The sequence below is a fragment of the Citrus clementina genome, unplaced genomic scaffold, assembly GCF_000493195.1.
Source record: "Citrus clementina cultivar Clemenules unplaced genomic scaffold, Citrus_clementina_v1.0 scaffold_3, whole genome shotgun sequence".
In the NCBI taxonomy this organism is placed as follows: Eukaryota; Viridiplantae; Streptophyta; class Magnoliopsida; order Sapindales; family Rutaceae; genus Citrus; species Citrus x clementina.
In genome coordinates, this window is record NW_006262339.1 from 49,059,454 (window position 1) to 49,085,880 (window position 26,427).

At 36.1% G+C, this 26,427-nt stretch overlaps 7 protein-coding genes and 1 non-coding gene across 9 annotated transcripts; 5 read left to right on the plus strand and 3 right to left on the minus strand.

The window, feature by feature from the left end:
* Positions 1 to 504: 504 nt before the first annotated feature.
* Positions 505 to 7,069, plus strand: LOC18049245 (acyl-CoA thioesterase 2). Its single transcript, XM_006444992.2, has 17 exons — positions 505 to 783; positions 992 to 1,084; positions 1,217 to 1,284; positions 1,363 to 1,450; positions 1,539 to 1,585; positions 1,761 to 1,886; positions 2,566 to 2,643; positions 3,202 to 3,289; positions 4,043 to 4,155; positions 5,050 to 5,112; positions 5,181 to 5,236; positions 5,319 to 5,423; positions 5,525 to 5,581; positions 5,809 to 5,910; positions 6,470 to 6,518; positions 6,607 to 6,675; positions 6,772 to 7,069. The coding sequence occupies exons 1-17, from the start codon at positions 768 to 770 to the stop codon at positions 6,844 to 6,846; spliced, it is 1,293 nt and encodes a 430-aa protein (XP_006445055.1). The 5' UTR covers positions 505 to 767; the 3' UTR covers positions 6,847 to 7,069.
* Positions 7,070 to 7,499: 430 nt separating this feature from the next.
* Positions 7,500 to 9,833, plus strand: LOC18049246 (F-box/kelch-repeat protein SKIP4). Its single transcript, XM_006444993.2, has 3 exons — positions 7,500 to 7,843; positions 8,187 to 8,769; positions 9,004 to 9,833. Exons 2-3 carry the CDS (start codon positions 8,285 to 8,287, stop codon positions 9,587 to 9,589), a joined length of 1,071 nt encoding a protein of 356 aa, XP_006445056.1. The 5' UTR covers positions 7,500 to 7,843; positions 8,187 to 8,284; the 3' UTR covers positions 9,590 to 9,833.
* Positions 9,834 to 9,937: 104 nt separating this feature from the next.
* On the minus strand, positions 9,938 to 12,199 carry LOC18049247. The gene is made up of 2 exons (XM_006444996.2): positions 11,835 to 12,199; positions 9,938 to 10,480 (listed from the first exon to the last, which is right to left on the minus strand). The coding sequence occupies exons 1-2, from the start codon at positions 12,103 to 12,105 to the stop codon at positions 10,275 to 10,277; spliced, it is 477 nt and encodes a 158-aa protein (XP_006445059.1). The 5' UTR covers positions 12,106 to 12,199; the 3' UTR covers positions 9,938 to 10,274.
* Positions 12,200 to 13,010: 811 nt separating this feature from the next.
* Positions 13,011 to 15,110, plus strand: LOC18049545 (integrin-linked protein kinase 1). The gene is made up of 7 exons (XM_024187600.1): positions 13,011 to 13,043; positions 13,225 to 13,452; positions 13,551 to 13,625; positions 14,170 to 14,250; positions 14,361 to 14,455; positions 14,827 to 14,947; positions 15,018 to 15,110. Exons 1-7 carry the CDS (start codon positions 13,011 to 13,013, stop codon positions 15,108 to 15,110), a joined length of 726 nt encoding a protein of 241 aa, XP_024043368.1.
* Positions 15,111 to 18,276: 3,166 nt separating this feature from the next.
* On the plus strand, positions 18,277 to 18,350 carry TRNAV-CAC. Its single transcript has one exon. It is a non-coding gene; the product is annotated as a tRNA-Val (tRNA).
* LOC18049544 (riboflavin biosynthesis protein PYRD, chloroplastic) lies at positions 18,344 to 20,748 on the plus strand. Its single transcript, XM_006444997.2, has 3 exons — positions 18,344 to 18,874; positions 19,228 to 19,526; positions 19,699 to 20,748. The coding sequence occupies exons 1-3, from the start codon at positions 18,497 to 18,499 to the stop codon at positions 20,303 to 20,305; spliced, it is 1,284 nt and encodes a 427-aa protein (XP_006445060.1). The 5' UTR covers positions 18,344 to 18,496; the 3' UTR covers positions 20,306 to 20,748.
* Positions 20,749 to 20,964: 216 nt separating this feature from the next.
* On the minus strand, positions 20,965 to 23,451 carry LOC18049546 (UPF0187 protein At3g61320, chloroplastic). 2 transcript variants are annotated; one of them, XM_006445001.2, is made up of 4 exons: positions 22,604 to 23,451; positions 22,313 to 22,480; positions 21,889 to 22,095; positions 20,965 to 21,535 (listed from the first exon to the last, which is right to left on the minus strand). In XM_006445001.2, the coding sequence occupies exons 1-4, from the start codon at positions 23,288 to 23,290 to the stop codon at positions 21,359 to 21,361; spliced, it is 1,239 nt and encodes a 412-aa protein (XP_006445064.1). In that variant the 5' UTR covers positions 23,291 to 23,451; the 3' UTR covers positions 20,965 to 21,358. The 2 variants fall into 2 exon arrangements, with proteins under 2 accessions (XP_006445064.1, XP_024043899.1); XM_024188131.1 differs by having other exon boundaries at positions 21,423 to 21,548.
* Positions 23,452 to 24,027: 576 nt separating this feature from the next.
* LOC18049547 lies at positions 24,028 to 26,295 on the minus strand. The gene is made up of 2 exons (XM_006445002.2): positions 25,957 to 26,295; positions 24,028 to 24,312 (listed from the first exon to the last, which is right to left on the minus strand). Exons 1-2 carry the CDS (start codon positions 26,068 to 26,070, stop codon positions 24,187 to 24,189), a joined length of 240 nt encoding a protein of 79 aa, XP_006445065.1. The 5' UTR covers positions 26,071 to 26,295; the 3' UTR covers positions 24,028 to 24,186.
* Positions 26,296 to 26,427: the final 132 nt, after the last annotated feature.

Sequence of the window (26,427 nt, forward strand, 5' to 3'; positions counted from 1 at the left end):
CACTAATTTCATTCTTATTCTCTCTCTTAGTTTTTAAGTGAAGAAATTATTGACTCATTTTTTTTTTTTTTTTGCTATTACTGATGAGTAAATAAATCATAAATATGAGTTGATCTCTCGTTACAGTTGGTAAATTTAATTTGATATCAATAATACATACATATCTAATTTGATATGAATAATATATGCGCACGTGATGTAGTGTACACAAGTTTTTCATATTAAAGTTTTTTTTTTTTTATAGTTATCGAACTAATAATGATTGATTCATTTTACGGGGTATCTAGTGAATTGTAACCGCTCATGTTTAACAATTGAAGAAATTTCCAAATTTCCACAACCAGTTTCATAATCTGTAACTGTTTGTTGCATCTTTAAATATTTTTACATAAATAAAAATTTTCTTATTTTGAAAATGACACATCACGCACGCGCCAAATGATCGGCGCAAATCGCACAAATGTTTGATGGGCACGCGCTCCGCCTGCCATCAACGTGGAGTCAACTAAAACGTGCGGCAAAAAAGGTCGCTGAAGAGTTACAGTCTAGTGTCGAAGACTAATTGGTTACGAGCTTTATTAGGATCATCTCGTCTCCGGGCAAGAAACAGAAACTGATACGAAAAGTCATCAAATCTGCTAATTCCAGCTCCCTCCTCTGCCACCTCAAAGATCAACGCAAAAAAGCTTACCAAAAAAAAAAAAAAATACTATTAAATTAATTAAATTTATAAAGTTTTTTCCTCTTCGGTTGCGAGCCGAGCCATCATGGACCCTGACGAAGGTACAATAACAATGAACCCTAATCTTCGTGTAAACTAAACATTTTGAATATGCATTCGTCAATTGCCATAGTTCCTGTTTTCTCTTATGGTTTCTCGGGAAACAGTAAACAAGCTCTGATATTTTTAGTGTTTCATTTTTCGCGTGGTTTAATTGGAATTATAAACGTCTCTAAATTAAAAATTATTCTGCTTTTGTCGGTTTTGCAGTGATCGAGTTCTTGAGCTGTGTTCCGTTGCTACAGAGACTACCGGGTTCTTCTCTGAAGAGAATTGCTGATATTGTTATTGTTAAACGCTATGGTGAGCTTCAACTGGAGTTCTTTCTTTTTTGCGACTGTCACATCATTCAAGTTTGTACTTGCTTACTTTTTGATTTGTCAAATTTGATGTCATTTCAACATTATTTATTCATTACTGTATCTTGGATTGTAGGGAAAGGAGAGTATGTTGTTCGAGATGGGGATATTGGGGAGGGAATTTATTTCATATGGGAAGGAGAGGTTAGTTTGCTTATAAGCGCGGTTTTTATCTTAAATGAATTAATTTATTTAGCTGAGATTTATTTATGCGTATCATAGGCTGAAGTCTCTGTGTCAGACTCAGTTCAGGCTGAGGAAGAAGATCGTCCTGAATTTCAGTTAAAACGATATGATTACTTTGGACATGGTGAGATTGATTGTTTTTAAATTTTCAGCAGTGTGGTCTTTTCTATTATATACATTGGTTTGGTGGTCTAAATATCCAATGATGCCAGGGTCGCCCACAATCTTCCGGCAGGGAGATGTAATTGCTTTGACAGAGGTAATTATGGTTTTCTTTTCTTTCTTCTTCTTTTTTTCAATTTTTTAATTTTTTGTTTTTTATGATTTTTCCCCTTAAAATCATCATGCTAACTACTCAAACTTATGAAATTGACCTCAAATGGGGCTTATTTAGATATCATTAGTGAACTGTTATCTGTTGTCTGTCCCGGCAGCTGACCTGCTTAGTGCTGCCGCATGAACATTGCAATTGGCTTGAAACAAAATCAATCTGGAGTGCAGATAAGACAGTTGGGACATGCTCACTTGTGGAGAATATATTGCATTTAGAGCCTGTAGAGGTATTTTTGTTTTCTTGGATTTATTCTTTTTTTAGTCCGATGCATATGTGCTCTGTTAAATCATTGCCTTCATCTGTTAGCTTAGGTTCTCAACCATTAAACACTTGATCTCAACTACTTGGGGTTGCCTGCCTGAATTCTTTCTTCCAATTTCCATTGTGGGCAATGTTCTCTGTTAAGTCCATGCTTTATCTGGTAGCTTACAGTCACTTCTTCAATCTTCTTGTTGTACATTTGAGTTAAATCAACCTAATAATATTTGTTCTTTGGATCCAGAGCAAAACCATCTAAAAAACCATCTAAAATGGCTTCTCCGAGAATAGTTTAAAGTCGACCTTCATTAGTGGAGTAAAAATGGGATGAGTGAGAGATAATCATTCAAACTAGCAGTGGGGAAAGAGTCTGAATAAATTTTGGCCTAATTATTCAGTATTCATCCTAAGTGAGCCAAGATCAGATGCTTAGCTTTGATTTTGTTGCATGGACATAAATAGTAACAACTAACAAATGTCAGTTTCTTGTTGGTTTTGACTTGAATTATATGTGGTTCTTAAAAATTCAAGCTAAATGGTTGATTTCGTATGTGCTTCATTCTATGGATTTTTTAACAGTGATGCATAGTCTGGTTAGTAGCCCATTTTTTGTTTTTAAGAAAAAAATTATCACAAATGCTTTGAAGGTGAATATATTTCAAGGGATCACATTGCCAGATGCTCCAAAATTTGGAAAGGTCTTCGGAGGACAGTTAGTTGGGCAGGTAGGACAGCTTCATTCTCTCTTCCCCTTTGTTTCTTTGTACTTACCATACTACTACACTTTTCATTTTATATTACTGCAATGCTACTAATTAAAGTTACAAACTTATGTTTAACAATTAGATGTAGGCCAATGGTTTTTTATGTGCTTGGATAACTCTCGGAACTTATGGTTTTGAATGTAAAATTTCCATTCTGAAATCTGATGGTCATAATTACTTTCTTGAAGTGATCCATGGGGTTAAATGCACTGTATATATGTGTTTCCGTTGATAGGTAATATTTGCCATTACTGTAAATAAGATCCCTATCCCTTAAAGTCAAAGAAAGTGGTACTTGTTCATTTACTTTTTGTTCAAATCTTAGGAAACTAGACTATCTCAATCTAATCTTTTATTTAAAACACTTTTTCTCTCTTATGTTTAGCTAGATGTGGTTCTTGCATTCTTGATAAATCAATACTGGGTGGTGGCTGATGGTTGCATCCTATATTTTTGTTGTTAGTTAACCTGCCATTTCTGAAATAGTTCACTTTTTAACCTATATGATGATATCTGCAGGCGCTGGCTGCAGCATCAAAGACTGTTGATTGTCTTAAAATTGTCCATAGTTTGCACTGCTACTTTCTTCTGGTTGGGGATTTAAACAGTAAGTAATTACTGAACCTTCTGAAGACTTTATGACAAATAAACTGGAGGATATCACTCCAAACTTCAAGTTGTGTGTATTCTCTCTCATTTCCCTATGGTTTGGCCGGGTATCATCATCCTAAATCCATTATCTGGTCTCTCATATATGCAAGTAGCATTGAGAAGTAGCCTTATTTGTTGAAGGTTTTAAGTTAGACAAGTGCAAGTTAGGTCACCTTTTCCAATTTCTTTTTTGCTCTATGGCTAGACAACCTCCCTTCAAACCAAGGCATTATGGATTTCCAAGTTGATGTAACTTGCTTATTGAAGTCGATGAATTAGTGGAAGAGCCCAGCAAGAGAATACATTAGAAAGGAACATCTAAAGCTAACTATCCATTTTGGTCAAGCCTGTAATGTGTAGAGCAAATCTCTCTAGGTCATGACTTATTTAAGATGTCTGTTTATGGACTTATGCAATAGATTCATTCTGACTGGAAGTTCCTTTTCATTGTTTACATAGGGTATAGAAACAATGATTCTGAAGTATCCTTCACCTGAACTCACATGAATAAATTAAGGCTTTTACATGGTTTTTGAGCTTGAACTTGGCATGCTAGATTGCTGATACATTGTTGCAATTTGGCATTGCTGCTATAGTGTCTAATTTACAAATTCAGTTAATTATGCACTTTGTTTTGTTTTGATGTTCCTTTTAAATTCATGGAGCATTGGGAAAGTATCGTAATTTATATGGAAATATACTTTTGTAGTTCCAATTATATACCAAGTTCACCGTGTACGTGACGGCAATAGCTTTGCAACCCGAAGAGTTGATGCAATACAAAAAGGAAACATCATATTCACTTTGCTCGCTTCATTTCAAGTAATGCAGTATTCCATTAATTCTTATATTTCATGAAATCTGAGAAAGTATTTTGGTTCGTTGTTTTCAATTTTTGCTCATATGTTGTGTTTTAGTGGTTGCTAAGTTTAGTGCTGATCTTCATTATTTATGTCGTTGTGGGGGACTGGAATGTTGGATCCTTTTATTTCTTATCCTGTTCCCCCTCCTTTCATTTACTATTAAAGATCCATCATTACCTGATATTTTTATCATTTAGACCATCCACTCCATTCTTTTGATTCCTTGAAATAGCACATTTCTGCTTCATCATCATCGTGTTGGATGAGAAAATAGAAAAGACTGTTCAAAGTACTAATGAACATAAGATATCCTTATTGACGTTCATTCTATCGGAGGTTAGAAAATCCATGGATCTGTTTGGAATAGATACGGTAGGGTTCTAAAACTAGAAATCAGTGGAGCTCTGTTAAGTTGGCATGATAGGTCAAGGTGAACTTTAATCGATGAATGATTGGTTATGACAATTGAGTTGAAGTTGTAAATGTCTTGACATCATTGAGATTATTTTAGATGGTAAACATATTTTGAAGCTCTGCGTCTGGATTTTTAAAAGTGAAACAGTATTAGATGTACAGCAACATGTTTAGTGATGGACAATCTTTAGGAAGGAAGGAAGAACATTATTTTTCTTCCATCTGCCACATTCTTATTTGGTCTGGTGCATGTAGCTATTAGATGGCTGGTGTATTATCTGTCAGAAGCCTTTTTTGCTTTTTAAGGTGTATTATCTGTCAGAAGCCTTTTTTGCTTTTTACCTAAATTTTGCTGTTAAAACTGTATGCCCAAATTGTCACGACCAAAAGACTGGTTTAGACATCTCAATATGCTGGTAACATTTTTCTTATTTTACAGAAAGAAGAGCAGGGATTTGAACACCAGGAGACGACTATGCCACTAGTGCCAGCTCCAGAAATGGTAGCTGACATGTGCTTAATTTTACTCAGTCAATTGTTCTGGTGGTACTAAACTCTGATTTGTTGCAGCTTCTGTCAATGGAAGAGCTACGCGAGAGACGTCTCACAGATCCTCGCCTTCCTAGGTAAGATTTCAATTACTCTGATCATAACTAGCTGGTGTACCGTCAGTTGCACAAATTTTACTTGCCCATTTGGTTGTTTCAGGAGCTATCGAAACAAGGTTGCCTCAAAAGAATTTGTCCCGTGGCCCATAGATATAAGGTTTTGCGAGCCGAACAGTTATACTAATCAGAGTAAATCTCCACCAAGGTTAGATTGGCTTTCTGTGTTGTGAAATTTAATCTTTCTGTCTCAGTTGTTTGTCACCTTATGACAAATGTAGAAATTTGCTGTGCTTTTTTGTGGTACAGCTTGAGGTACTGGTTCAGAGCCAAAGGGAAACTTTCAGACGACCAGGCTCTGCATAGGTAAGTTGCCCCTTTTGGATGCTGACATTTATTTTTTATGTCAGCTATGACCACATTTAAATATGAATTTTAATTAAATCATTTAACTTGAATTCTGTGTGGTGATTGGATGGTTGTGGATTTGGGGTATGTTTTCTAACAAAACTGTAGGTGCTTAAAAAGCAGTTAAGGATCAGTAGCTTCAAATATGATTATGATGATGTGCTGATAATATGTTTGCTTTTCAGATGTGTGGTGGCATTTGCTTCAGATCTAATATTCAGTTCAGTTAGTTTGAATCCCCACCGTAGAAAGGGTTTCAGAACAGCTTCTCTCAGTCTGGACCACTCGTAAGTATCAGCTTCTCAGCAACAATTAAATATTTTTTTGACTAGCTTGTCCATCAAATATGCTGATCTGACCAAGGAGAACAGAAAGTTTCAGTTGGAGGGCTGACTTTTTAAGTCCATTTGTCATGAACTTTTACCATGTAAATATAAGGAGGATAAACAACTCATAAATGAGTCTCCTTGTTTGTTTAAAGAACTTCAGAGCAAAAGTTTTTTATTTTCTTATTCCTTACCGGGCATCCCACCACGTATCCTCTTGGAAATGAACCATTGACCTCTAGCTTCCATGGCAAGCAGCCAGCCAACTGGGCTATCTATTTGTGATCCAAAGCACAGGTCGAACAAGGTCAAACAATTCTGTTTTGGTTGGGATTGCTCCTGTGAAAATATTACATTTATCTACATGCATAAAAATATAAATTATTTTGGCAAGAAGTTATTTAAAGGGTGCTTGCTTCTCCCTTGGAAGAATGTTGGACTAGCTTGCTTCTCCCTTGGAAGAATGTTAGACTATGTACTTTGCATTATTTTCCCTAATTACGTTCTTTTTCTTTTTCAGGATGTGGTTTCACCGGTCTTTTAGGGCTGATGACTGGTTGTTGTTTGTGGTAAGTGTCAGTTGTTAGTTGTTCTCACATTTGGAGATTCTCTTCCCTCTTTGTAAGTCTAAAAACACGGATAACACATTTTTTACAGATTGTGAGTCCCGTTGCATCCAAGGCACGCGGTTTTGTTTCAGGGGAAATGTTTAACACAAAGGGAGAGGTATTGCATATGTGATCCATTTCTCCTTCACTTGTCACTTTTGTCCTGCAACTCAATTGTTTTTTTGTAGCTGAGTTATGCTTTATTTTTGGGCAGCTGCTTGTATCATTGACTCAAGAGGCCTTACTGAGGAGCCCTAAACCGAAACCAATACCTGTATCGAAGTTATGAACAGGTATTAAATAGAACGTTTGCGTAAAAACACTGCAGTAAAATCCTGAGGGAACCTCTTTGCTTGCTTCGATGCCCCGTAGAGTTTTGCGCAATATCTCTTTCATTTCACACACCATAAATAAATTGCTATAAATCAATTGTAATATCGCATTCAAGCTCGTACTGCTGGCAATAGATCCGACAATGTATTATTTCTTTATTCTACGAGTAAATTATTTAAGCTCGTGCTTTTACAAAATCGATAAAATTTAATATGAGATCTTTTGATGGACGACAAAGCAGCAAATGCTTGAAAATGTACGCGCGGTACAAATGGGGCCTGGCTACATCAGATCCGAGTCATATAGCAGAAAAACAAAAATTCAGGGCGAAACTGCCTCCACTTTGTATACAGTGAGGATCCAGCAACATGCTGTTAAAAAAAAAAATTAGCGTTTTAGGCTGCAAGGAGTCGCACTATTTATGAAAATACCAATAAAATTGAGAATTACTCGTTAGTCGCTGATAAATCAAACTATTTTTCTCTATATACTGATAGAGAGGAGGCTCAAGTTTAATATTCTAATTATAATGAAAATTATAATATGTATTGTTGATAGAATACCCCGAAAAGATTTTTTTTTTTTTTAAAAAAAAAACGATAAAATCAATGTAGAAGAAATTCAAGCTGCAGCGAATATTATCGTCCAAGAATAGCAATTTAACATGTTTTGCTTGTAATCTAAAAACTCTTATCCTTTTTTATTTTTGAATTTATTAACCGCCATTAAATTAAAATTTTAGGAGATGGCATTTCAAAAGCGGTCTACTTGAAAGTTGAATCTCACGCGGCGCGGGTAACGATAACTTTGATTATTCGTTACTACTCGTTTCTTAATTAACAAATTATCACCCCAAAAATCATAAACTTGTTATTGCTTCAATCATCCCCCTCGATTAATACGAATTTAGATCAGTGTGTGCAAGTCGAAAGCTCCGACCCAAATCATTGCAGGTCAGATTCTTTTCCGTTTATCAAACGACGTATAGGTCGGTGTTTGATGGATCTGAGCTACTGACTGATAGCTTACGTTATTATTATTTTTTTATGATAGAATTAATTTTCGAGAAGAAATAGTGGCTTAGCTCAGATTTTCTGTTGTGCGTGGCACTTGATAGTTGTTATGCCTTGATTATAATAACCTAATTCATAAATTAGGTCTAAATAGATTGTGTATAAATCCCTAAAACTCCATTGATTGGCATAATTTATGAAATTGCTTCTTTTTTTTTCCTTCTTTTTTGTGGTAGAATCTAATATTGGAACTATGTTTTTTAATTGCTCAATGTGGATTCAGATTCAGTTTATGCACCTTATTACTCGGCTTGGGGGATTTCGTTTCAGATGCGGATTTGATTTGATTTATTTAAATACTGGGAAGGTTGCTGTTTGTTTATGTTATTTACAATGGATCGTCTTGTAAGCCGATCCAATAGCAATCCATCTGTAGTGCCACTGATATCTGGGCTTCCAGATGACATTGCACTTTTTTGTTTGGCCCGAGTTCCTCGAAGGTATCATGCAGTTCTAAAGTGTGTTTCAAGTAGATGGAGAGGCTTACTGCACAGTGAAGAGTGGTGTGCTTATCGTAGAAAGCATAATTTGGATGAGACTTGGATATATGCTTTTTGTCGAGATAATAAGCTTGAGCGTGTTTGTTGTTATGTATTGGACCCAAATTCAACAAGGAGGAGTTGGAAGATGATTCATGAGCTTCCAGCTCGTACCTTGAGGAGAAAAGGGATGGGTTTTGAGGTGTTGGGAAAGAATGCTTACTTGTTGGGGGGCTGTGGTTGGTCTGAAGATGCCACTAGTGAGGTGTACTGCTATGATGCTTCCATGAACACTTGGACTGATGCTGCTCCCATGTCAACTGCAAGGTAATATACCTTTTTTTTTTAATTCTTCCACAGTGACTGTCCGAGGCCAGATAATTTAAGTAATCTGTTTCCTGTTTTCATATTATGTTGTTCTACGGACTTTTCAACTTATGGTTGCTGATTATCACTGAGTGGTTCAGCTACCATGTCTGCATATGCACTCATTCACGGCTTACATTTTTTTCATTTCTTCTGGTTATCTTGAGTTATCTCATGCAGTTTTGATGCATTCAGGTGCTACTTTCCTTGTGGAGTTCTAAATCAGAAAATTTACTGCATTGGTGGATTAGGTGATACACATTCTTGGGATGTTTATGATCCTCGTACAAACAACTGGAAATTGCACACAGAGCCAAACATTTTCACTGAAATTGAAGATTCATTTGTGATGGACGGCAAAATCTACATCCGTTGCAGTGCATCTGCTGCAACTTCTCATGTTTGTGCATTAGTTTATGAACCTTCAACTGACTCGTGGCTGCATGCAGATGCAAACATGGCATCAGGATGGCGGGGCCCTGCAGTTGTTGTGGATGACGCTCTTTATGTGTTGGATCAGAGTTCAGGAACGAAGTTGATGATGTGGCAAAAGGAGAGTAGAGAGTGGTCACCAGTTGGGAGGCTGTCAACCCTACTTACAAGACCACCCTGCAAGCTTGTTGCCATTGGAAAAACCATTTTTGTAATAGGAAAGGGATGTAGTGCCGTGGTAATCGATGTTGGCAATATAGGGAATATTGGAGGGATTATGGTGAGCTCTTCTATTCCAAAATTGAATGATAATGATGACATTATAAGTTGTAAATGTTTAGCAATATGAAGATTGCATTGAAGTTCTATCGTGTGTAATACCCTGAACATTGTATTGCTTGGGCGGCATTTGTACTTCTCTTGGAGATGAAATTGTTACACTGTAAATTGTATGATACTTGGATGTAAGCTTTTCTGTTTTGTGTACCCTAGGTGCAAGGGTCTAATGACGTGATATTAGCAAAGTTATTTTGTTGATGGCAATGGAATGTAATCTTAATGACTCGAATAATGGGAAGGAGGAATAGCTTCAATTACTCTGCGGTCAAAAAATAAAAAAATAATATAATAACTTTCCACACAATTAGTTACCGAAGAGTTGTTATGTTCTAAAACATTCATCATATGCGTATGATCGAGAAGCAAAGCACAATGAGTGCACAGACATTACCTTTACCTTCAGAATTAATGCATGAATCAGTGTTAAGAGGGGCATTCACATACTATCAACAATATATTATGGTACACATAACAAGAAATGGTTCTGGTAATTACAACACAAAGGAAAATCCTAAACCTAATATTGGTAAAAAAATGTTGGTGAGCAGTTCCCTGATTTTGTAAAGCTGCACGGAGAAGTCCCTTGTACTGTTGTACCAATCAAAGTGGTCAGTTGATGGGATACCCTTGTGATTCCTCTTGAGCTGCTAGTAGTAATGTTTACAGAAAAATCAGCCAACTTCAAGTAAATTAGGTCAGCTAGGCCGTTTCCTTTTGAAAGCAGGATGTATGATTCCACTGTATGAATCTAGTTCATCAATCTTGGAAATACACTCTTTCACCCTCTTCAGAACAGTAGGCATTGCAGACATATTACTGGAAATTTTCTCTTTAAGCAAGTGTACTTTCTCTGAAGCTTTCTGCTCTTCCTCCATTGGCGTTGTACCCTCACTTTCATTATCTGTAGAATACTCAAATGTTCAACGCCTTAATCACAATATGAAATTGCATTTTAAAGTTTTGATCAGGCAAACATTATATTTTTTCTGGGAGCAAACAACAGTGATCCATATTTTCTTTTCCTTTGCCAAGGAACAAAAAAACAAACAAATAAACAAGAAGGCACTGTTTTTACAGCTTAAAAACAGTCCTTGGGTAATTCCAACAGCTTAAAAATTAGAATGCAGACAAGTGTTATTATGTCACCACAAAGTTTTCTCCATATAACTTAAGTCTCAACTTTAGAAAACAATCGGACTGCTACCCTACCATGTTGCATTACTGCAAAAAAGCGACTACAAATCCACTGCCAGCAATGACACCATCACTGAGATAACTACCGTCGCAACTAGACCAATCAAAACCACTACATCTTCCTTTCAAGTTTCGACAGTGGGGCATCCATAGCCATTTGATGCTGAAAAACAACTACATAGTTATATCTGTTGCTTTGCAGTCACAGACTGGCCATTTGTTGTTCTAATTTAATTAACCTTAATGAACCAGATTATTATGCTTCCAGCAAAGCATACATTAACAGAACACTATGTACAACAGGCAACAAATGAGTAAACTATAAAGAGACAAAGTTTAACCGCAGTAGTTGTACACAGATGTTTTTCAGTACTGAAAGTGATCTAAGAGGGCAACTGAACATAGACGTTTGAATCTTCTAATATAACTACCTTGATAAGAATAACATTATCTACAGATTCAATGTTTATAAATGAAGTTATGACCAAAAAACTTAAAATGTGCCAATCTGAGCGCCAAACATCTAGGGAAATCTCTTATCCAGCAGTCATCTGGAAAGTGGATAAATGTAACTTAAAACAGTTATTTTAATTTACAACTCTCCATGGAACTTTCCTTTACTAATCCGTATTATTGCACACAGTTATGGACTTCACCTTTGAGCATGGGCATTGTCTATTCCCACATTCACAAATAAAATACTCCCCAGGAGAAACATTTAGCACAAAAATGCAGGCATTCAGTTTCAATTTCAAACCATTAGATAAATGGCATTCCATCAACACAAAACTACAATGAAGGGAGGAATTTCGCATTTGAAATTCCACAAACTGGTAGACTGCAAGTTAAAAGGCCAATAACCATTCCGTCAACTAAGATCCAAAAATCAAATCACTATAAAATATAAAATATAAAAAAAATTATTTTTTGTAAAAATTAAACTGGCGACAATTCAATTTCAGTGAACCATTAAACAACAGAGATACCCACGTACAAAACCATCCAATTTTCTTTTTAAATTCAAGCACTCTTAAGTGAAAATCCTTGGAAGGAAATCGAACCTGGGTTAGCCTTTCCGGATGGTCCAGGCTCGGATACGGATACAAATCCAGGAAAAATGGGTCTTTGAGCTGAAAGGATCGTAGCGAAAGTGTGCTTGAGTTGATCTGGCAGTGTTGCTCTGTATTCTAGAATCTTTTGCGCCATTTTCTTCACATCCGACTCTAGGTTCTCCAGATCTTCCTCTTCGCGCTCGGATTCTCCGGGTCCGCACTCAGCTCCCCGAAAGTCGACCCGGGATTCCAGGGCTTTCGGTGGGTCGTTTAATGCCATAAGAGTGGAAGAAATCGGGTGGATTTAGTTGTTTTTTTGGAGGGTTTTTTGGACGTTAGGGTTTTTGAAATTTGAAAATTTCGCATTTTTTTTTCCTTTTATTTCTGTTTATTTATTTATGTGTGAGATGTAACGATAAATGATAAATCATTGGTACGCGCGGGGAAGGGTACAGTGCGCACACCTTGGTATGACAGCTCTGCATCAGGGGCACTGCGCACTCTCTTTAAAAAGTTTCATTTCTTGCGAAACAGCGTCGTTTCAACACTGAATTTCCACAATAGATATTTAAAACAGCGTCGTTTCGACGCAGACTTTTCGACTATTCCCGCGTTGTTCTCACATCGCCAGCAATGTAAGAGCAACCCCTCTTCCCGCGCCAAAAGAAAGTTCAAAAAGTACTGCTAAACGTCCGTTAGCAAAACCTGTTTGGTTGATCAGAAAGCGGAGGAAAATTCGATATTTTTTCTCTTCGTTTTCTCAGGAAGCGAACCGATGCTTCATCATAACTGTAACTTCAATTTTCTATCCTAACCCTGAAATTCAATTTTCTTTCTTCGCTTTCTCAGGAACGAAACAGATTATTAATCCTAACCCTAACCCTCACTCCGATTTTATCTCTTCGTGTTCTCAGCAACCAAAATAGCTTTAACCCTGACCCTAGCCATCTTTCCTTTTTGGTTGGAGAAATCGAGGAACTGATATTTACTTAATTCTTTGTCTGAATCTCACCTAATAGGACAATAGATATCCTTGTATTCTCCGAGTCAGATGAAGACACATTTGGATTTTTCAATATTATTTACTGTGACCACTTCGGTCACTGATAATTATATCATTCATTTTCTTCAACGACATCTTGCATAGCTTTTGCAACTGGAAATCTTGATTTCCATCTTTCTATTATGGACGATTCCAACTGCCCATCACCTCCAAAGGTAAGCTTCAGTTGCTATTGTAAGAATCTTGAAAAACAATTCTTTTTTCATCAATTTTAAATAACACATGAATAAAAATCAAACCTCTCCTAACCTTGTAAAACTTAATTCACAAAAAAAAAAAAAAAAGAGTATATATTTGCAAAAAAGTTTGAGATCCAAGGGTTCCAAGAGTTTGCAGGGGCAAATTATTGACTCGGAAGGTCCCTATAGGCTGCTTTATTGTTCAAGCAAAGGGGACAGGGCAGGGGTTTTACAGGAGCTAGAGAAAGGCGTAGAACCGAATCTTGCTGACTATGACAAGAGAACAGCTCTTCATTTAGCATCAAGCGAAGGTCGTGCCGAAATTGTCCTTTTACTTCTTGAGAAAGGAGCTGACGTCAACTCCTTAGATCGGTGGGGTCGCACAGTAAGTTTGAATCTAAATCTTTCATCTTTTGATATTCAAAATGCTTTTATATTTGGATTTGGTGGTGATGTTGTATGTAATATGATTCATTTTATCAGCCACTTTCAGATGCTCGCAGCTTCGGTCATGTGGTGATTTGCAAGATATTGGAAGATCGGGGTGGAATAGATCCGGTATTTAATACTGTTAAACATATATACAGCTGTTAATATATCTATATTTGTAATACTATGTTCAAAGGAAAGGAAATGGATGTTACAGAACCTATTTATATTTGCTTTTGCTTTTGCTTTTGTGATTTGGCATTTACACTAACCACTTTCCCGCTCAAACCCCCCCACAAAAAAAACAGTTAAACTAGTGGTGTGTTAATCATATGGAGCTATCAATAATTAATTTTATGTACCTTGTCAGCAGCGTCTAATGATAATTTTGTAAGGCCTGTCAGCAGCGTCTACTTTCACATTGACTGAAGGATTTCTTTTTCTTCTTCTTTTATATTTTTAAACTTTTTTTTTTCTAATGTTGTACTGTAACTTCTTTTTGGGTAACTGTACAGATGCTAAAACTGCAACTCTGAAGTTTTTAAGTGCAATGTCGTTGAGGTTTTGTGAGCATTCTTTAGTCACTATATGTTAGAACATAAGGTTCATGAGGACCTATTTGAGTTATTAATAGTTTTGTAAGAAACTTTTATCTATTTTTTGCTTAAGACAGGTGGGCCTTGACTCGCATGCTCCTTGCTATGAAATTGATTTTGATGAAGTGGCCATGGATGAAGCAATACTTATTGGAGAAGTAATTTCCTATTTTAACTTTTCTAGGCAAATGTTGAGGACATCTAAAACCATAGTCATACTGCCACATCTTAACAACCAGCATTCTCCCGACTTTCTCTATTATTGCAGGGAGCATACGGTGAAGTTTATCTAGTCAAGTGGCGTGGTACAGAAATTGCAGCAAAAACCATACGCTCCTCCATTGCATCAAATCCAAGAGTGAGGTGAGTTTTGTTATTGTACAACTAATATGGTGTTTTATTACTGTACAATGTGTAATGTGTTCCTCTCCTTCCTTCTATTCCCTTCTTTCTCAATTTTTGTAAATGGATGTTTATAAATAGTTTCACTTTTCAGTTTGTTCTAATAAAATTATTCAACTCCTACAAAAGGGAGAATTTATATTGTTGTAGGTTGAAGTGTTTTAAATAGTGATCTGTATTATTTTGAAGCATGAGAAATCAGTGTGGATTTACTTCTTTTAGTGGTAAAGCAAAGTAATATTGATGTGGATACTTTTCCATAAGATCAGTGAGATTTTTGACCTTCCTGCTAACAATTAACATTTGTTTCTTCATGATTGGTTGTTTAACAGGAATTCATTCATGAAGGAACTTGGATTGTGGCAAAAGTTGCGTCATCCTAATATAGTACAGTTCCTTGGTGTCCTAAAGCACTCAGAGCGCTTAATATTCCTAACAGAGTATCTTCGCAATGTGAGTTTTGTTATTACCGAATTTATCTTTTTGGAAAGTTGCTGATTTTTCCTTCATGTGAATGTGCTAGGGAAGTTTGCATGATATATTGAAAAAGAAAGGAAAACTAGATCCACCCACTGCAGTTGCTTATGCTTTAGACATTGCAAGGTACAAATTCTAGCTAATTACAATTCTGCCCTTGAAGTTATTGATAGAATTTTCGCTTTAGCAGAAAATTTACTGATAAGATATTGTTGTACTTTTACTGTCCATCAAAAGTACCTGTGTACATACTGTTGAAGTTTGCATAAGTTCTCATCTTTGAAAGTGCCTGAATCATGAATCATCCAACATGAAAACAATGCTATAGAATTCAAATGTAAATGTTCATGCTTTGAATACTGTGTACAATGCAACAATCTGCTGCTTGCATCATTGTGTGTATCCCAGAACTTAAAAGAAGTTTTCAAGAGGAGGACTATAATTTGGTTTGTGAAAAACTGCATAGAGAATATCATTGGATGAAATTTGCATTTAGTTTTTGGATTCTCATGCTTTTGGGTCATGAAGATCATTGATTTTGTTTCTGTTTATAAATCGTCTTTAATTCGTACATTTGTATAGCCATATACACGTCAATTTCTGTAAACTCCTGTCATGGGCTGATTCCTTCTGGAACCTTGTAGAGGAATGAATTATCTCCATCATCACAGACCGCATGCTATCATACACCGAGATCTGACACCTAGGTATTGCAACATATACCTTTCAGACAATTCAATGTTGAGTGCATTTAACTTTGAAATATTAATATCAGGTCATAAATTGTAATCAAGCCTTTGGCTTAGGTGTATTCAGCAATTTCTGAATCACCTAAAAGTTTCTCATATGCCTTTCTTTTTCTTGACCGGCAGTAACGTGCTACAAGATGAAGCAGGGCACCTCAAGGTCACAGACTTTGGATTGAGCAAAATTGCACAAGAAAAAGATTCATATAGTTACAAAATGACTGGAGGAACTGGTTCATGTAATTTTCTTTTATCTTAATAAAAGCTTATAAATTTTTAAAATTTGAATGTTTGTTTAGCTGGTCCTATCACATTTAACAGATCGTTATATGGCACCTGAGGTCTATCGTCGAGAATCATATGGGAAGAGTGTTGACGTCTTTTCCTTCGCTCTAATAGTCCACGAGGTAACCCTAAGCTCAACTTTATTATTTACCATATAATTTTCAACTGATGTATTTTTCATTTCTGATTAAGTTTGCTTTTTTGGTATCTTATACGTGGTCGTGGGTTGGCTTTTGCTTGCAGATGTTTCAAGGGGGACCGTCTAATAGAGCAGACACTGCAGTACAGGTTGCAGATAGACGGGCATATGAAGATTCACGACCAGCTCTTTCATCTTTGTATCCTGAACCAATCAAGGCGTGAGTTATTTTGATTGCTTCTCTCGTCTCAATAATTGCAAAGACGTGCCCCTAGATAAGCCATATTGTGAAAAAGGACTTATGCAGCGACCAAAGTACTGCAATGCTTCAAATATTTACCTCCAAGAAAAACTCGCAAATATCATTCTGGTGCTGCAGTGTGCTTTGAAGTACAATAAATCATTCATATTAATATCGTTTGTGAATGGTGGCTTTTCCATGTATTTACAATCATCTACCTTTCAGAGAGTCAGTTTTAAGATTGTGATCATGACATCATACCAGATTATTTTTATTGATCAGTTTTGTTTAAAACTAGTATTTAGTTGCACGGTTAATTTGCCTATACTAATATATTTTACATTAGGCTTCTGCGAGAATGCTGGCACAAGAATCCAGACCGCCGGCCAACGTTCGAAGAGATAATCTTCCGGCTAGAGGCTATCCAAGAGAGTTTCCAGAAGAAGACAGTACCATCCTGCTGTGATTGTATGATCTTATGAGGCGGCTTAAACAGCAGATATATATTCTCTATATACACTTTCCCTCATAATTGATTTGTATTACATGTTTCCGCTTTGCACCGTGCACTTCTGCCTTTGCTTACTAGTATCCGGAAGAAGATTAATCACCCGGATTTTGTACAAAAACCTTGTGGGGATTTGGTCGTACATGTTACACACATTGACATGGTTCATCATTACGACTTTATTTTGTGCATATGAACCTCTGATCATTCCAGCTGAGTCATTTGTTAACTTATAAGCGATGCCTTCCAGTATTGACAACAAAGCCAGCATTCACAGGCTCGCATGCAACAGCAGTTCTTCTGAGTCCTGCGAATCTGCGAACAGCAAATTGGAATGAACCAAGCCAGTGTTTACTTCACGGATTAAGAAATCGGAATCCAAAATTAAAATTATTGACAGCGTTACTTCGCAAAATAAGGGCGGGAATCAAAATCGAAATCACGAGCCCCACTCAAATTTGGGAATGGAAAATGAGGAATTGATTTCCAAGCCATTCTCTAAATTTTTTATTATATCCCATTAAATTTTTATAATTCTTAAATTGTCCTCAACCAACTTATCATTTTTGCATTTTAGTCCGTACGGAACTTATGAAATACCAAAAGTTTTGTATTATTTGCACATAGTCCTTTATTATTATTATTATTATTAATTAATTAATTAATCTCATTACTATTATATTAATGTTATTTAAAATATGTTATTATTATTATTAAAATTTATTTAGTTTTTTTTAATTGTTATTATTGCTGTCATTAATATTAATATTATTTAAAATTTATTAATCATTGTTATTTATTATTAGCATTGTCAATATTATTATTATTATTATTAAAATAAACTTAGTTATTTTAATTATTGTTATTATTATTATTTTATTAAATTTTATTAATTTTAGTAGTTTATTGATATAATATTGTTAAAATTTATAAAACTTTTATTTAATTTATTATTATTAAATTATATTAAATTTATTATTTTAATTATTATTATTATATATTATTTTTATTTTTATTAACATTATTTTATTAAATTTTATTATTTTTATTGTTTTAATTAATATTAGTGTCATTATTAATAAGAGCTTATTAGTAATTTGTAACAATTTAATTCATTCTGTTTTCGATTCAAGATAAAATAAATACATTAATGACAATCCAACTCATTCTGATTTCGATTCTTACAATTCAAATAAATAAATTATTCTGATTCTCATTCTTTATTCTCATTCCAGCATATTTTTATTATTGTCCAGTTCGATTCCAGCTTAGTAAAAGTGGCATTAAAATAAACTTTTTCTATGTAGGAGGATTAGAAATTGTGTTTACTCTGAGTCTGCTGCATAATAATAATTAATAAAAAAGACAGTAAATGAAAACAAACTCGTCTGGGTGGTGTAGTTGGTTATCACGCTAGTCTCACACACTAGAGGTCCCCGGTTCGAACCCGGGCTCAGACATCATTTTTTTTGAGTCCTCCATCTCCAAACCCCCGTTTTCATGCGGTAGGTGGGAATTGATGCGGATACAGTACTGTATCGATTTTCGTTTTTTCCGTCTCTTCATCTCCAAACCACCGCTGTGAACAATTGAATATCCCACGAAAATGCACACTCATCGACTTTCAACACCAAATCATAATCTTCACCAACTCGGTCTTTCACCTTGTCGTATATTTTATCCCACTTCATCACCAACACTTGCATTCAATCAAAATTCAACATTTGGGTTTTGCAATTCACTCAAAAGGCTAGCCAAATCATTAACTAGCACGAGAAAATGTAGGGGTGGATATAGGATCAGGTGCGGACAGGTACAAAATAATGATAAAGATGACGGGTTTTATATGAGGAGGTGTGTGGAGCTTGCTACAAAGGCAGTTGGCTCTACAAGTCCCAACCCAATGGTGGGTTGTGTGATTGTGAAAGATGGCAAGATTGTTGGTGAAGGGTTTCACCCTAAAGCAGGCCAGCCTCACGCTGAGGTAAGCCTCAATGGTATGTATTTGTTAAGAATATTATATGTTCACGGTGAGGTGAAAGATTTAACATGGGAGTCTAAAATTGTATATTCTTGTAGTAGTATAAAATGTTTAAGTGTTTGGTTGGAAGTATTTGCCTCCAGCTTTGGGGGAATATATCCACTATGTGTTTGTGTTTCTGAAAAGGAAAACAAACACATTTCTGGAATGCAATCCAGACCTTCACTTTGATTTGTTTGTGTAGTTGGCTTGTGGAACTATTATACATTTTATCCTAATGGCTGTATGTGAGTTTGACATTGCTGTGTTTTGTTTTTGAAAGCTGAATAATTTGAGGCAGGAGATGTATCTTGTAGGTATTTGCTCTGAGAGATGCTGGGGAGTTGGCCGAGGGTGCAACAGCTTATGTGAGCTTGGAACCTTGTAATCATTATGGGAGAACTCCACCATGTACTGAAGCTCTGATTAAAGCTAAAGTGAAAAAGGTGGTGGTCGGGATGTTAGACCCAAACCCAATTGTGAATTCAAAGGGATTGGAAAGACTGAGAGATGCTGGAATTGATGTGACTGTGGGTGTAGAGGATGAGTTGTGCAAGAGGCTCAATGAGGCATTTATCCATCGAATAGTCACAGGGAAGCCTTTTGCTACACTTAGGTAAGCTTTTAGTTATTGAATTTAACATCAGTTATAACACATGGATAGATGTTACTGTGTAATTTCTTGAAGGGTTTTGGTGCAAGTTCACTTGCCAGACAGACAATTTACCATTAATTCTGAGATAAAAATGTAAAGGTGGTCTGATTGAATATCTATTCTTGACTTGCAGATACACGCTCTCTGTCAATGGCCACGTCCTAGACCAACTCGGAGAAGGAGTTGCAGAATCTGGTGGATATTACTCGCAGTTGTTACAGGAATATGATGCAATTATACTTTCCGCATCATCAACTAAGAAGTATTCAATACCTGCATCACAAGAACCTGATGCTAATCAGCCCTTTCGGATTATAACAGTAAGTAATCATGCTTCTCCAATCCGAATTCCTGGTCTTTCTGAAGAATCTTCTTCAAAAGTGATAGTATTTACAGATGGAGAGATAACTGTAGAACCTGATATGGGTACAAAAGGAATTGAAACAGTAAATTTGCATCAGTTGAATTTAAAAGCTGTTTTGGACTACTGCTATTCCCACGGATTTTGCAGTGTTTTGGTGGATTTGAGGGGTAATTATGGTGATCTTGAAATGCTTCTCAAAGAGGGTATCGAACAAAATCTGTTGCAAAAGATAGTGGTGGAAGTTTTGCCGGTATGGAATGGAAGTGATGGCGGCAATCCACACACCCTATTGAATAGTTTAGGGAAAAGACTGATATTGAAGAATTTACAGCCTAAGATGTCAAGCCAGAGCATTGTGCTCGAGGGGTACCTATGATGTGTGTGGTTGGAGGCCATGGATGGATACAGAATTCATTCTCTCTAACTTAATATTGATGGGCGCCATTATGGCAATCTTAGCAGGGAGTCCTTCATTTCACTAGTAGGCAAGTAGCCGTTTCCTTTTCTTCCTTTCTTTCTTTCTTTATTCCTTCGTCTTCTTCAACCACCACACACACCCCCCACACCACCACCCCCCTCTCTCTTTTTGAAAGGAAGTATCTGCTTCCTTTTGTGAAGAAAAGGGCTGCATAGCCCTTGACCCAATAGTTTGCTTTCGGCGATCATTTCCTTCATGGCCCCATAAAAATGTTCTTTCAGCAGAAGCTTTTTGAATCTTGAAGCGGCATTCCTCATGCCGTGAGGACATTATTGAATGTAATTTGACCTTCGCTATTATTTTTGTGATAGAAAAATTGTGTCGAGGCACATTCAGATTTGAGTTCCATTAAGTAGTTTTTTTTTTTAATAAACATATACAGAAATACTAGAGCTTTGGTTCATTTGGGCAACACCTTTAAACGTCTTTCTATAATATCGCATCCTAAACTTCATACGAACACCCAAGTTAAGAAAATGAAGAGAGTAAGAATTGGACTCAGTTACCCACTAGTAGAATTGGACTCGTTATATTTATACGATATTGTCTAAGAATTGTTGTAAAGACACCTAATATATTAAAACTGCAACATCAAATTGGAAATAGCATTCCAAAACAGGAAAATGACCAACTGTTAACATATGAATTAAGCAGCCAAGGTTTTTACCAATGATTTGAATTTGGTGTGCCTATGTGTGTGCGTGTACACACACACTTATGTATGTATGCATGTATGTATGTGTGTATGTATATATACAACGAATACATCAAAATTTGAGGTTTCCCAGATATGCCACATCATATTTACATATTCAAGATACTAAGCCGAGCTTTAGTGTGTCATTGTGATACAGAAGGGAGGGAATGCAAGCTCCACTGAATGGGATAAGTATTTGAGTAGTTATTCTGTAGTCCCGTGAAACTATACTACACGGACTTTCCTGTCCACTTTTAAGAGTTAGGCCAACCATTTGCGCAGTGCTGATAGGAATGGCTCTTTCTTTTTGCAGATACCTGAGCTTGGATAACTTTCTGAGTAGCAATTGCTTCCTGAATGTTGCTCTGAACAAGATTGCAAAGCTCATCCAGAGCTAACATCGGAAATGGTTCCTCAATAAGGACACCAACCTCGCAAAACAAACTGTCAAGTTAGCATCCATGTTCAATGTGCATAATAAACAGAATTTGAACAAGTGCATCACTGATGGCAGATTAGGTAAAACTGTCCTACATAATGCTGCAAGCTGCACTTGATGTAAGTAGTGTTAGACATCTCAAAATTTCCTCCCACGTGATACGGCATTCAGCAAGTGGGTGGCATGATAATATAATTAATTTACTTGGAACGTTAAAATCTATCAATCACTTGATGAATGACACATCAAGTGGGAGGAAATTTTGGGAAGTCTACCACTACTCATAAGTTATTTGAGATCAACTTAAAATTTTCACCAACTAGCAAAGAGGTAAGAGAGGCTTACTTCTTCAATGCAGAACAAAGAAGCAGCACTGATAAAAGTAGCAGGAACTACTATCCAGTGGCAATCATCCCAAAGTATGATTGGGAGGGTGAGATGCCAGAGGACTAGAAATCTTGATGTCAAGCGAGTGTACGAGAGAGGAATAGGGATACCCATGAGTTGCTCACATACACCAATGCCTTCGTGAAAACAGGAGATCTTTGACTCCTGCATCATGATTTGGGGAAATTAAGATGAATATATTGATCAAAGTATATTTAGTTTAAGATGCCTGTCAGCTTTTGGGGTTTTTGAATAATATTTCATGGGAAAAAAAAAACCCAAACTTTGAAGTAAAGATAGAATTTTCCTTGAGATCACTTCAGAAAATGTCATCATAGAATGGAAATTTCTGAGTATTTATGTAATCCAGCAAGAGAGATACCAACATATTTTGCTTTGTCGCCTCTAAGTTTAGTAATTGAAGGCTTTGAGAAATGAACTCGATAATGCAGCGTGGTCGATGCTTTGAATCGAGTACTATTGCTAGATCATCTGCATCAAGCAGATCTTGGAGATCTCCGCTAACATCTGAGTCACAAATCACATGACCCTGCACATACAAAGAATAAAGTTAGATACCACATATGTATAGTACTTAGCTTCTCTTTTCTAAAATTACTGGTCTAGTAATCCATGTAATTGTTCGTCAAAACCAATTTAACACCAAAATCACCTTGAGAGCAACCGGAAAAGCCATAATGTAGCGCAGAAGAGAATCTTTGATGCACTCGTCAGTGGAGTTGTCAGTTCCCGAAATGACCATCGTAGCAAAATCATTAGTTCCAGCAATGATTTGAGTCCAGGCCTTTTTTCCGTCTACGAACCTTGAATACGAAGCCTCAGTTCTAAACACCAAAAGCAGAGCCAACGCAGGAGCCGTCAATTGATACGGCAGTGAAGAAGCTCTCAGAACGGGCAAAAACCCAGGCAACAAATGGGAGTCCAAAGCAGAATTGTAACTCGCAATCACCACAGCCACCATAGTAAACGCAATCACAGGCGGGATCAGTGAAAGTATCACGCGGGAAGATAAGCTTGAAAGCAAGTGCCGCACGTGACGCAATGAGCTTCTGTGTTCGACCCACTTCTCATGGCTGTATAAGGTACGTTTTTGTTTCACCCCACGCTCTTTCACGCGGTCCGCCCAGTCTGGGATCGCCCGCAGGACTGAAATCAGGGTTAGGGTTTTGGTTTCTGATTGAGACTGCGACTCTAAGCAAGAGAGGGTTTTGAAAGTAAGGGGGTTTGGGGATTTGGAGGGAAAGGTAAGGGTGGTGATTGAAGGTTGTAATTTGAGGAGGGTTTTGGGGATAAAATGGGAAGGAGGTAAGATTTTTGAGCGGAATGTGGCTTGTTTCATTTGTGATAAAGATTAGGGTTTGAACTTTGAAGAAGGAGAGATGATGAAACAGACCAGAGAGCATGTTCTAAGTTTGAACAACAACTTCAGTTGGTGAGGAGTGAGAGTGGATGATGGACGGTCACGGCCATTGGGTTGTTCAAAAAACGGTTGTCCCAGAATTTTACACATGTTCGAATTCTGAATTGGATAAATAAAATATTCCTTTTTTTCCTATTTCTCTTTTTTTTTTAATAATAAGTTTCTTCTTATTTCTCTCATCTTTTTTTTAATAATAAGTTTTTCGGAGTTTATTCCCTTACGCTGTTACGTAAATTACATAATTTTTCACATGAAAATTTAAAGATAGTAAAAATATAAAATAATAAAATAATATTATTTTTATAATTATTAAATTTTTATCAAACAACCGTAAAAAAATTATACACCTTATGTTATAATATAAAATAATTAAAACATTTTCTCTTTGTTAACTGTGGGAGTTTCTTTCCCAAAAAAATAAACCGTAGGGGTTTCTTTTCTTCTTCTTTTTCCTGGTTGACCGACCATTCTGTACCGTTCATCACAGATGTTGTCCTGGATCTGTTGTTCTGATCTAACTGCAGGCTTTGACGAGAAAATTATTTTTAATTGAAATTATGTAAAATACTCTCTCTCTGTCTGTATGTGATTAGCAGCAGGCATTTTCATTAGAAAATTTTTAAGAGTCTAAAAAGTCCAACAAGCCAAGAAAGAGATTATCTATCAAAATTTTCCATAAAAGAGCCTCCAGGAAAGGATCAAAGGAGCTCGGTCTCATATTACAATCTTCACATATCCAAACAACAGCCTTATGAAATCTACTTGAAAATTGAAATACTCATGTATGTTCCAATGCAAAACAAACATCTTGTAGGTTAAGGATGTTCCTTAGAATTATCAGAGCTCAGCTTTGCTGTTTGACTTTCTTCTCGAGGTTCTTTCTTTGATCCAAAGATGAACTCTTTCACAGAGCTTTCTGCTGATAGTATTGCCTTTTTAATCTGCCATTGAAACTCACTGTCATTAGGATAAAAACTTTTTTGATAGTCATAGAACTCAGTGTAAATAATTCAATCAGTATAGGATCAAGATATTTTAAGCATAGAAATCTAAAATAGTGATTTGGGAAATGTGGGGGATTATGGACAAGAAGGAATAGCAAGGTCAACTGATAATTAAGCAGGCTGACTCGTTAAGAATGTAGCACATTCCATAAGCTGAATCACTTAGAAGTGATTTGCATGAATGAACCTTCTAGTTTATGTCTCATAGGGGTACTGGTTATTCCTTTACCTTCCATCTTTTCATCAATATTATTATTGAAGCTTCTCATAGCAAATTCCAATCGACACCATTCCCTATTCTTATTAGTAATGCAACATTTGGAAAGAATGTTTTTTAGGATACAGAGAAAAAATAATCATGCCTAGAAGGGTTGAATCCAGTACAACAAGTCCGAATGTTGTACCGAAAGAAACAGAGTGAAAGGAACAAAAAAAAAAAACCGAAAGAATAACATCAATAACAATAACAAGTCAGAAAGAGATTATAAAACAATCATTTAGTGCTTCAGGTTTTGAGCTTGTATTTATCTTTATTCATTGAAATTGAAAAAAGGATTCATGAACTGATTGTGTAAGAAGAGAGGGTACTTCCAGTGGCTCCCTCCTCGTAGTTCTGTCTGGATTGAACACAAATTTTGGGCAAACAGCTTGACAGACTGAAAAATGATGACATGCTGAAAACCCAAGTTGAATGCTACTAAGTCATCTACAATATTCTGATAAGCCACAAGCTTGGAAAAGTAATCTCTCTTCAGGAGCTGAATATCTCATTCTATAGTAGTCACCAAAAGTACTACTTGGTTTTACACAAGGGTTAAAACAGTGATGCTACAAAATGACATTCAAAGCAAGAATTTTCAAACCCTGCTGTAACCAGATAAAAAAACACATCTTAAGGAAACAATCAAAAAAATATGAGGGGTATGAAAGTCACTATTCCTAGAAGCTGGGACGAAGCAGTCCTATAACTTTAACCTAAGGAACTTTGCAACTAACATGAAATTTTTTAATACTGAATGGAATCAAATCTAATGAGGCTTAGGGATCTTAGTACATCTCTAGGTCATCAACCTGAAGATTAGATAAATTTGATTCAATCCCGTTTAGTACCAATTAATAATGCAATGAGCTGCAACTCATTAGCTATTTCTAATCAGGAGATGATAATACCTTAAGAGACAGTGTTGGCTAAATATCTAAAAAGTAAGGAATCTAGATTGTTGTGAGGTATTAACTACATACAATGAAGGGAAATGGAGATGATTTTCAACCGAGAACAGGTTGTCAGCAAACACAAGGGCAAAAACTGATATAAGTTGCAACTCAAATAGTAAGCAACCACACAGGTCACCTGAATGTAACACGATTGACCCCTAAATTTGAGAATGATATTAGCAACTTATACAGCAAATAGCAATATTAAACAACACCAAAATAAAAGGTTCTCAATTTGCAAAAGTAAATATGTCAGTCGTATCTGTAAGAAGAAAAGATTCTTCCAAACTCATCAAGATGACATAAGTGCAAAAGAATTAGAATAGAAAATAAATACAGTTTGCAAATTTGCTGTAAGAAACATACGGGGTCAAGGGCATTGGGTTCGGGGCCATAGTCAGCTGTTAACAGAAAATAGGAAGCAACGGCAGTGGCCACCATCGTTGTCCTCCTCACTATCTTATCTGTTTGTGGGTTCATTGTCAATTTTCCTTTTTTCTTCCACTTGCTTAATTTCAGAGGGAGAAACAGAAAGAGGGTGGGTTTTCGTTTCGATCACAGGTGAAGTCCACAATAATAAGGGATTTTCAGAAGGATTTGGAAGAACTTGAATGTTCCAGCTTGGAAAAATATAGTAACGTTTAGGTCGCCAATCTTTTATAAAATTACAATGAAGGTGATAGTTCGGATCTTTTAATATAGTCCTAATTATGAGATTTCAGTTAAATATTTGTTATCAGAATCAGTAATTTGATTGTTCTGTACCTTTAAAATAGCTCATGTAGAAGTATTTGATTAGGAGGTAAGTGCCCTTTTCGGGTGAAAAAATAAAATAAA

Coding starts and splice junctions, on each gene's coding strand:
- LOC18049546 (XM_006445001.2), bottom strand. CDS start 23,290: ATGAAACAAGCCACATTCCGCTCAAAAATCTTACCTCCTTCCCATTTT. Junction 22,481..22,603: donor CTTTTCCGGTTGCTCTCAAG/GTGATTTTGGTG, acceptor TTGTATGTGCAG/GGTCATGTGATTTGTGACTC. Junction 22,096..22,312: donor CGACAAAGCAAAATATGTTG/GTATCTCTCTTG, acceptor ATCATGATGCAG/GAGTCAAAGATCTCCTGTTT.
- LOC18049545 (XM_024187600.1), top strand. CDS start 13,011: ATGGACGATTCCAACTGCCCATCACCTCCAAAG. Junction 13,453..13,550: donor TAGATCGGTGGGGTCGCACA/GTAAGTTTGAAT, acceptor TCATTTTATCAG/CCACTTTCAGATGCTCGCAG. Junction 13,626..14,169: donor ATCGGGGTGGAATAGATCCG/GTATTTAATACT, acceptor TGCTTAAGACAG/GTGGGCCTTGACTCGCATGC.
- LOC18049245 (XM_006444992.2), top strand. Junction 1,085..1,216: donor TGTTATTGTTAAACGCTATG/GTGAGCTTCAAC, acceptor CTTGGATTGTAG/GGAAAGGAGAGTATGTTGTT. Junction 5,113..5,180: donor TAGTGCCAGCTCCAGAAATG/GTAGCTGACATG, acceptor GATTTGTTGCAG/CTTCTGTCAATGGAAGAGCT.
- LOC18049544 (XM_006444997.2), top strand. CDS start 18,497: ATGCACACTCATCGACTTTCAACACCAAATCATAATCTTCACCAACTC. Junction 18,875..19,227: donor CAGGCCAGCCTCACGCTGAG/GTAAGCCTCAAT, acceptor TGTATCTTGTAG/GTATTTGCTCTGAGAGATGC. Junction 19,527..19,698: donor AAGCCTTTTGCTACACTTAG/GTAAGCTTTTAG, acceptor CTTGACTTGCAG/ATACACGCTCTCTGTCAATG.
- LOC18049547 (XM_006445002.2), bottom strand. CDS start 26,070: ATGAACCCACAAACAGATAAGATAGTGAGGAGGACAACGATGGTGGCC. Junction 24,313..25,956: donor AACCCAATGCCCTTGACCCC/GTATGTTTCTTA, acceptor TTTCAATGGCAG/ATTAAAAAGGCAATACTATC.
- LOC18049246 (XM_006444993.2), top strand. CDS start 8,285: ATGTTATTTACAATGGATCGTCTTGTAAGCCGATCCAATAGCAATCCA. Junction 8,770..9,003: donor GCTCCCATGTCAACTGCAAG/GTAATATACCTT, acceptor TGATGCATTCAG/GTGCTACTTTCCTTGTGGAG.
- LOC18049247 (XM_006444996.2), bottom strand. CDS start 12,105: ATGGCATTAAACGACCCACCGAAAGCCCTGGAATCCCGGGTCGACTTT. Junction 10,481..11,834: donor ATCCGGAAAGGCTAACCCAG/GTTCGATTTCCT, acceptor AGTATTCTACAG/ATAATGAAAGTGAGGGTACA.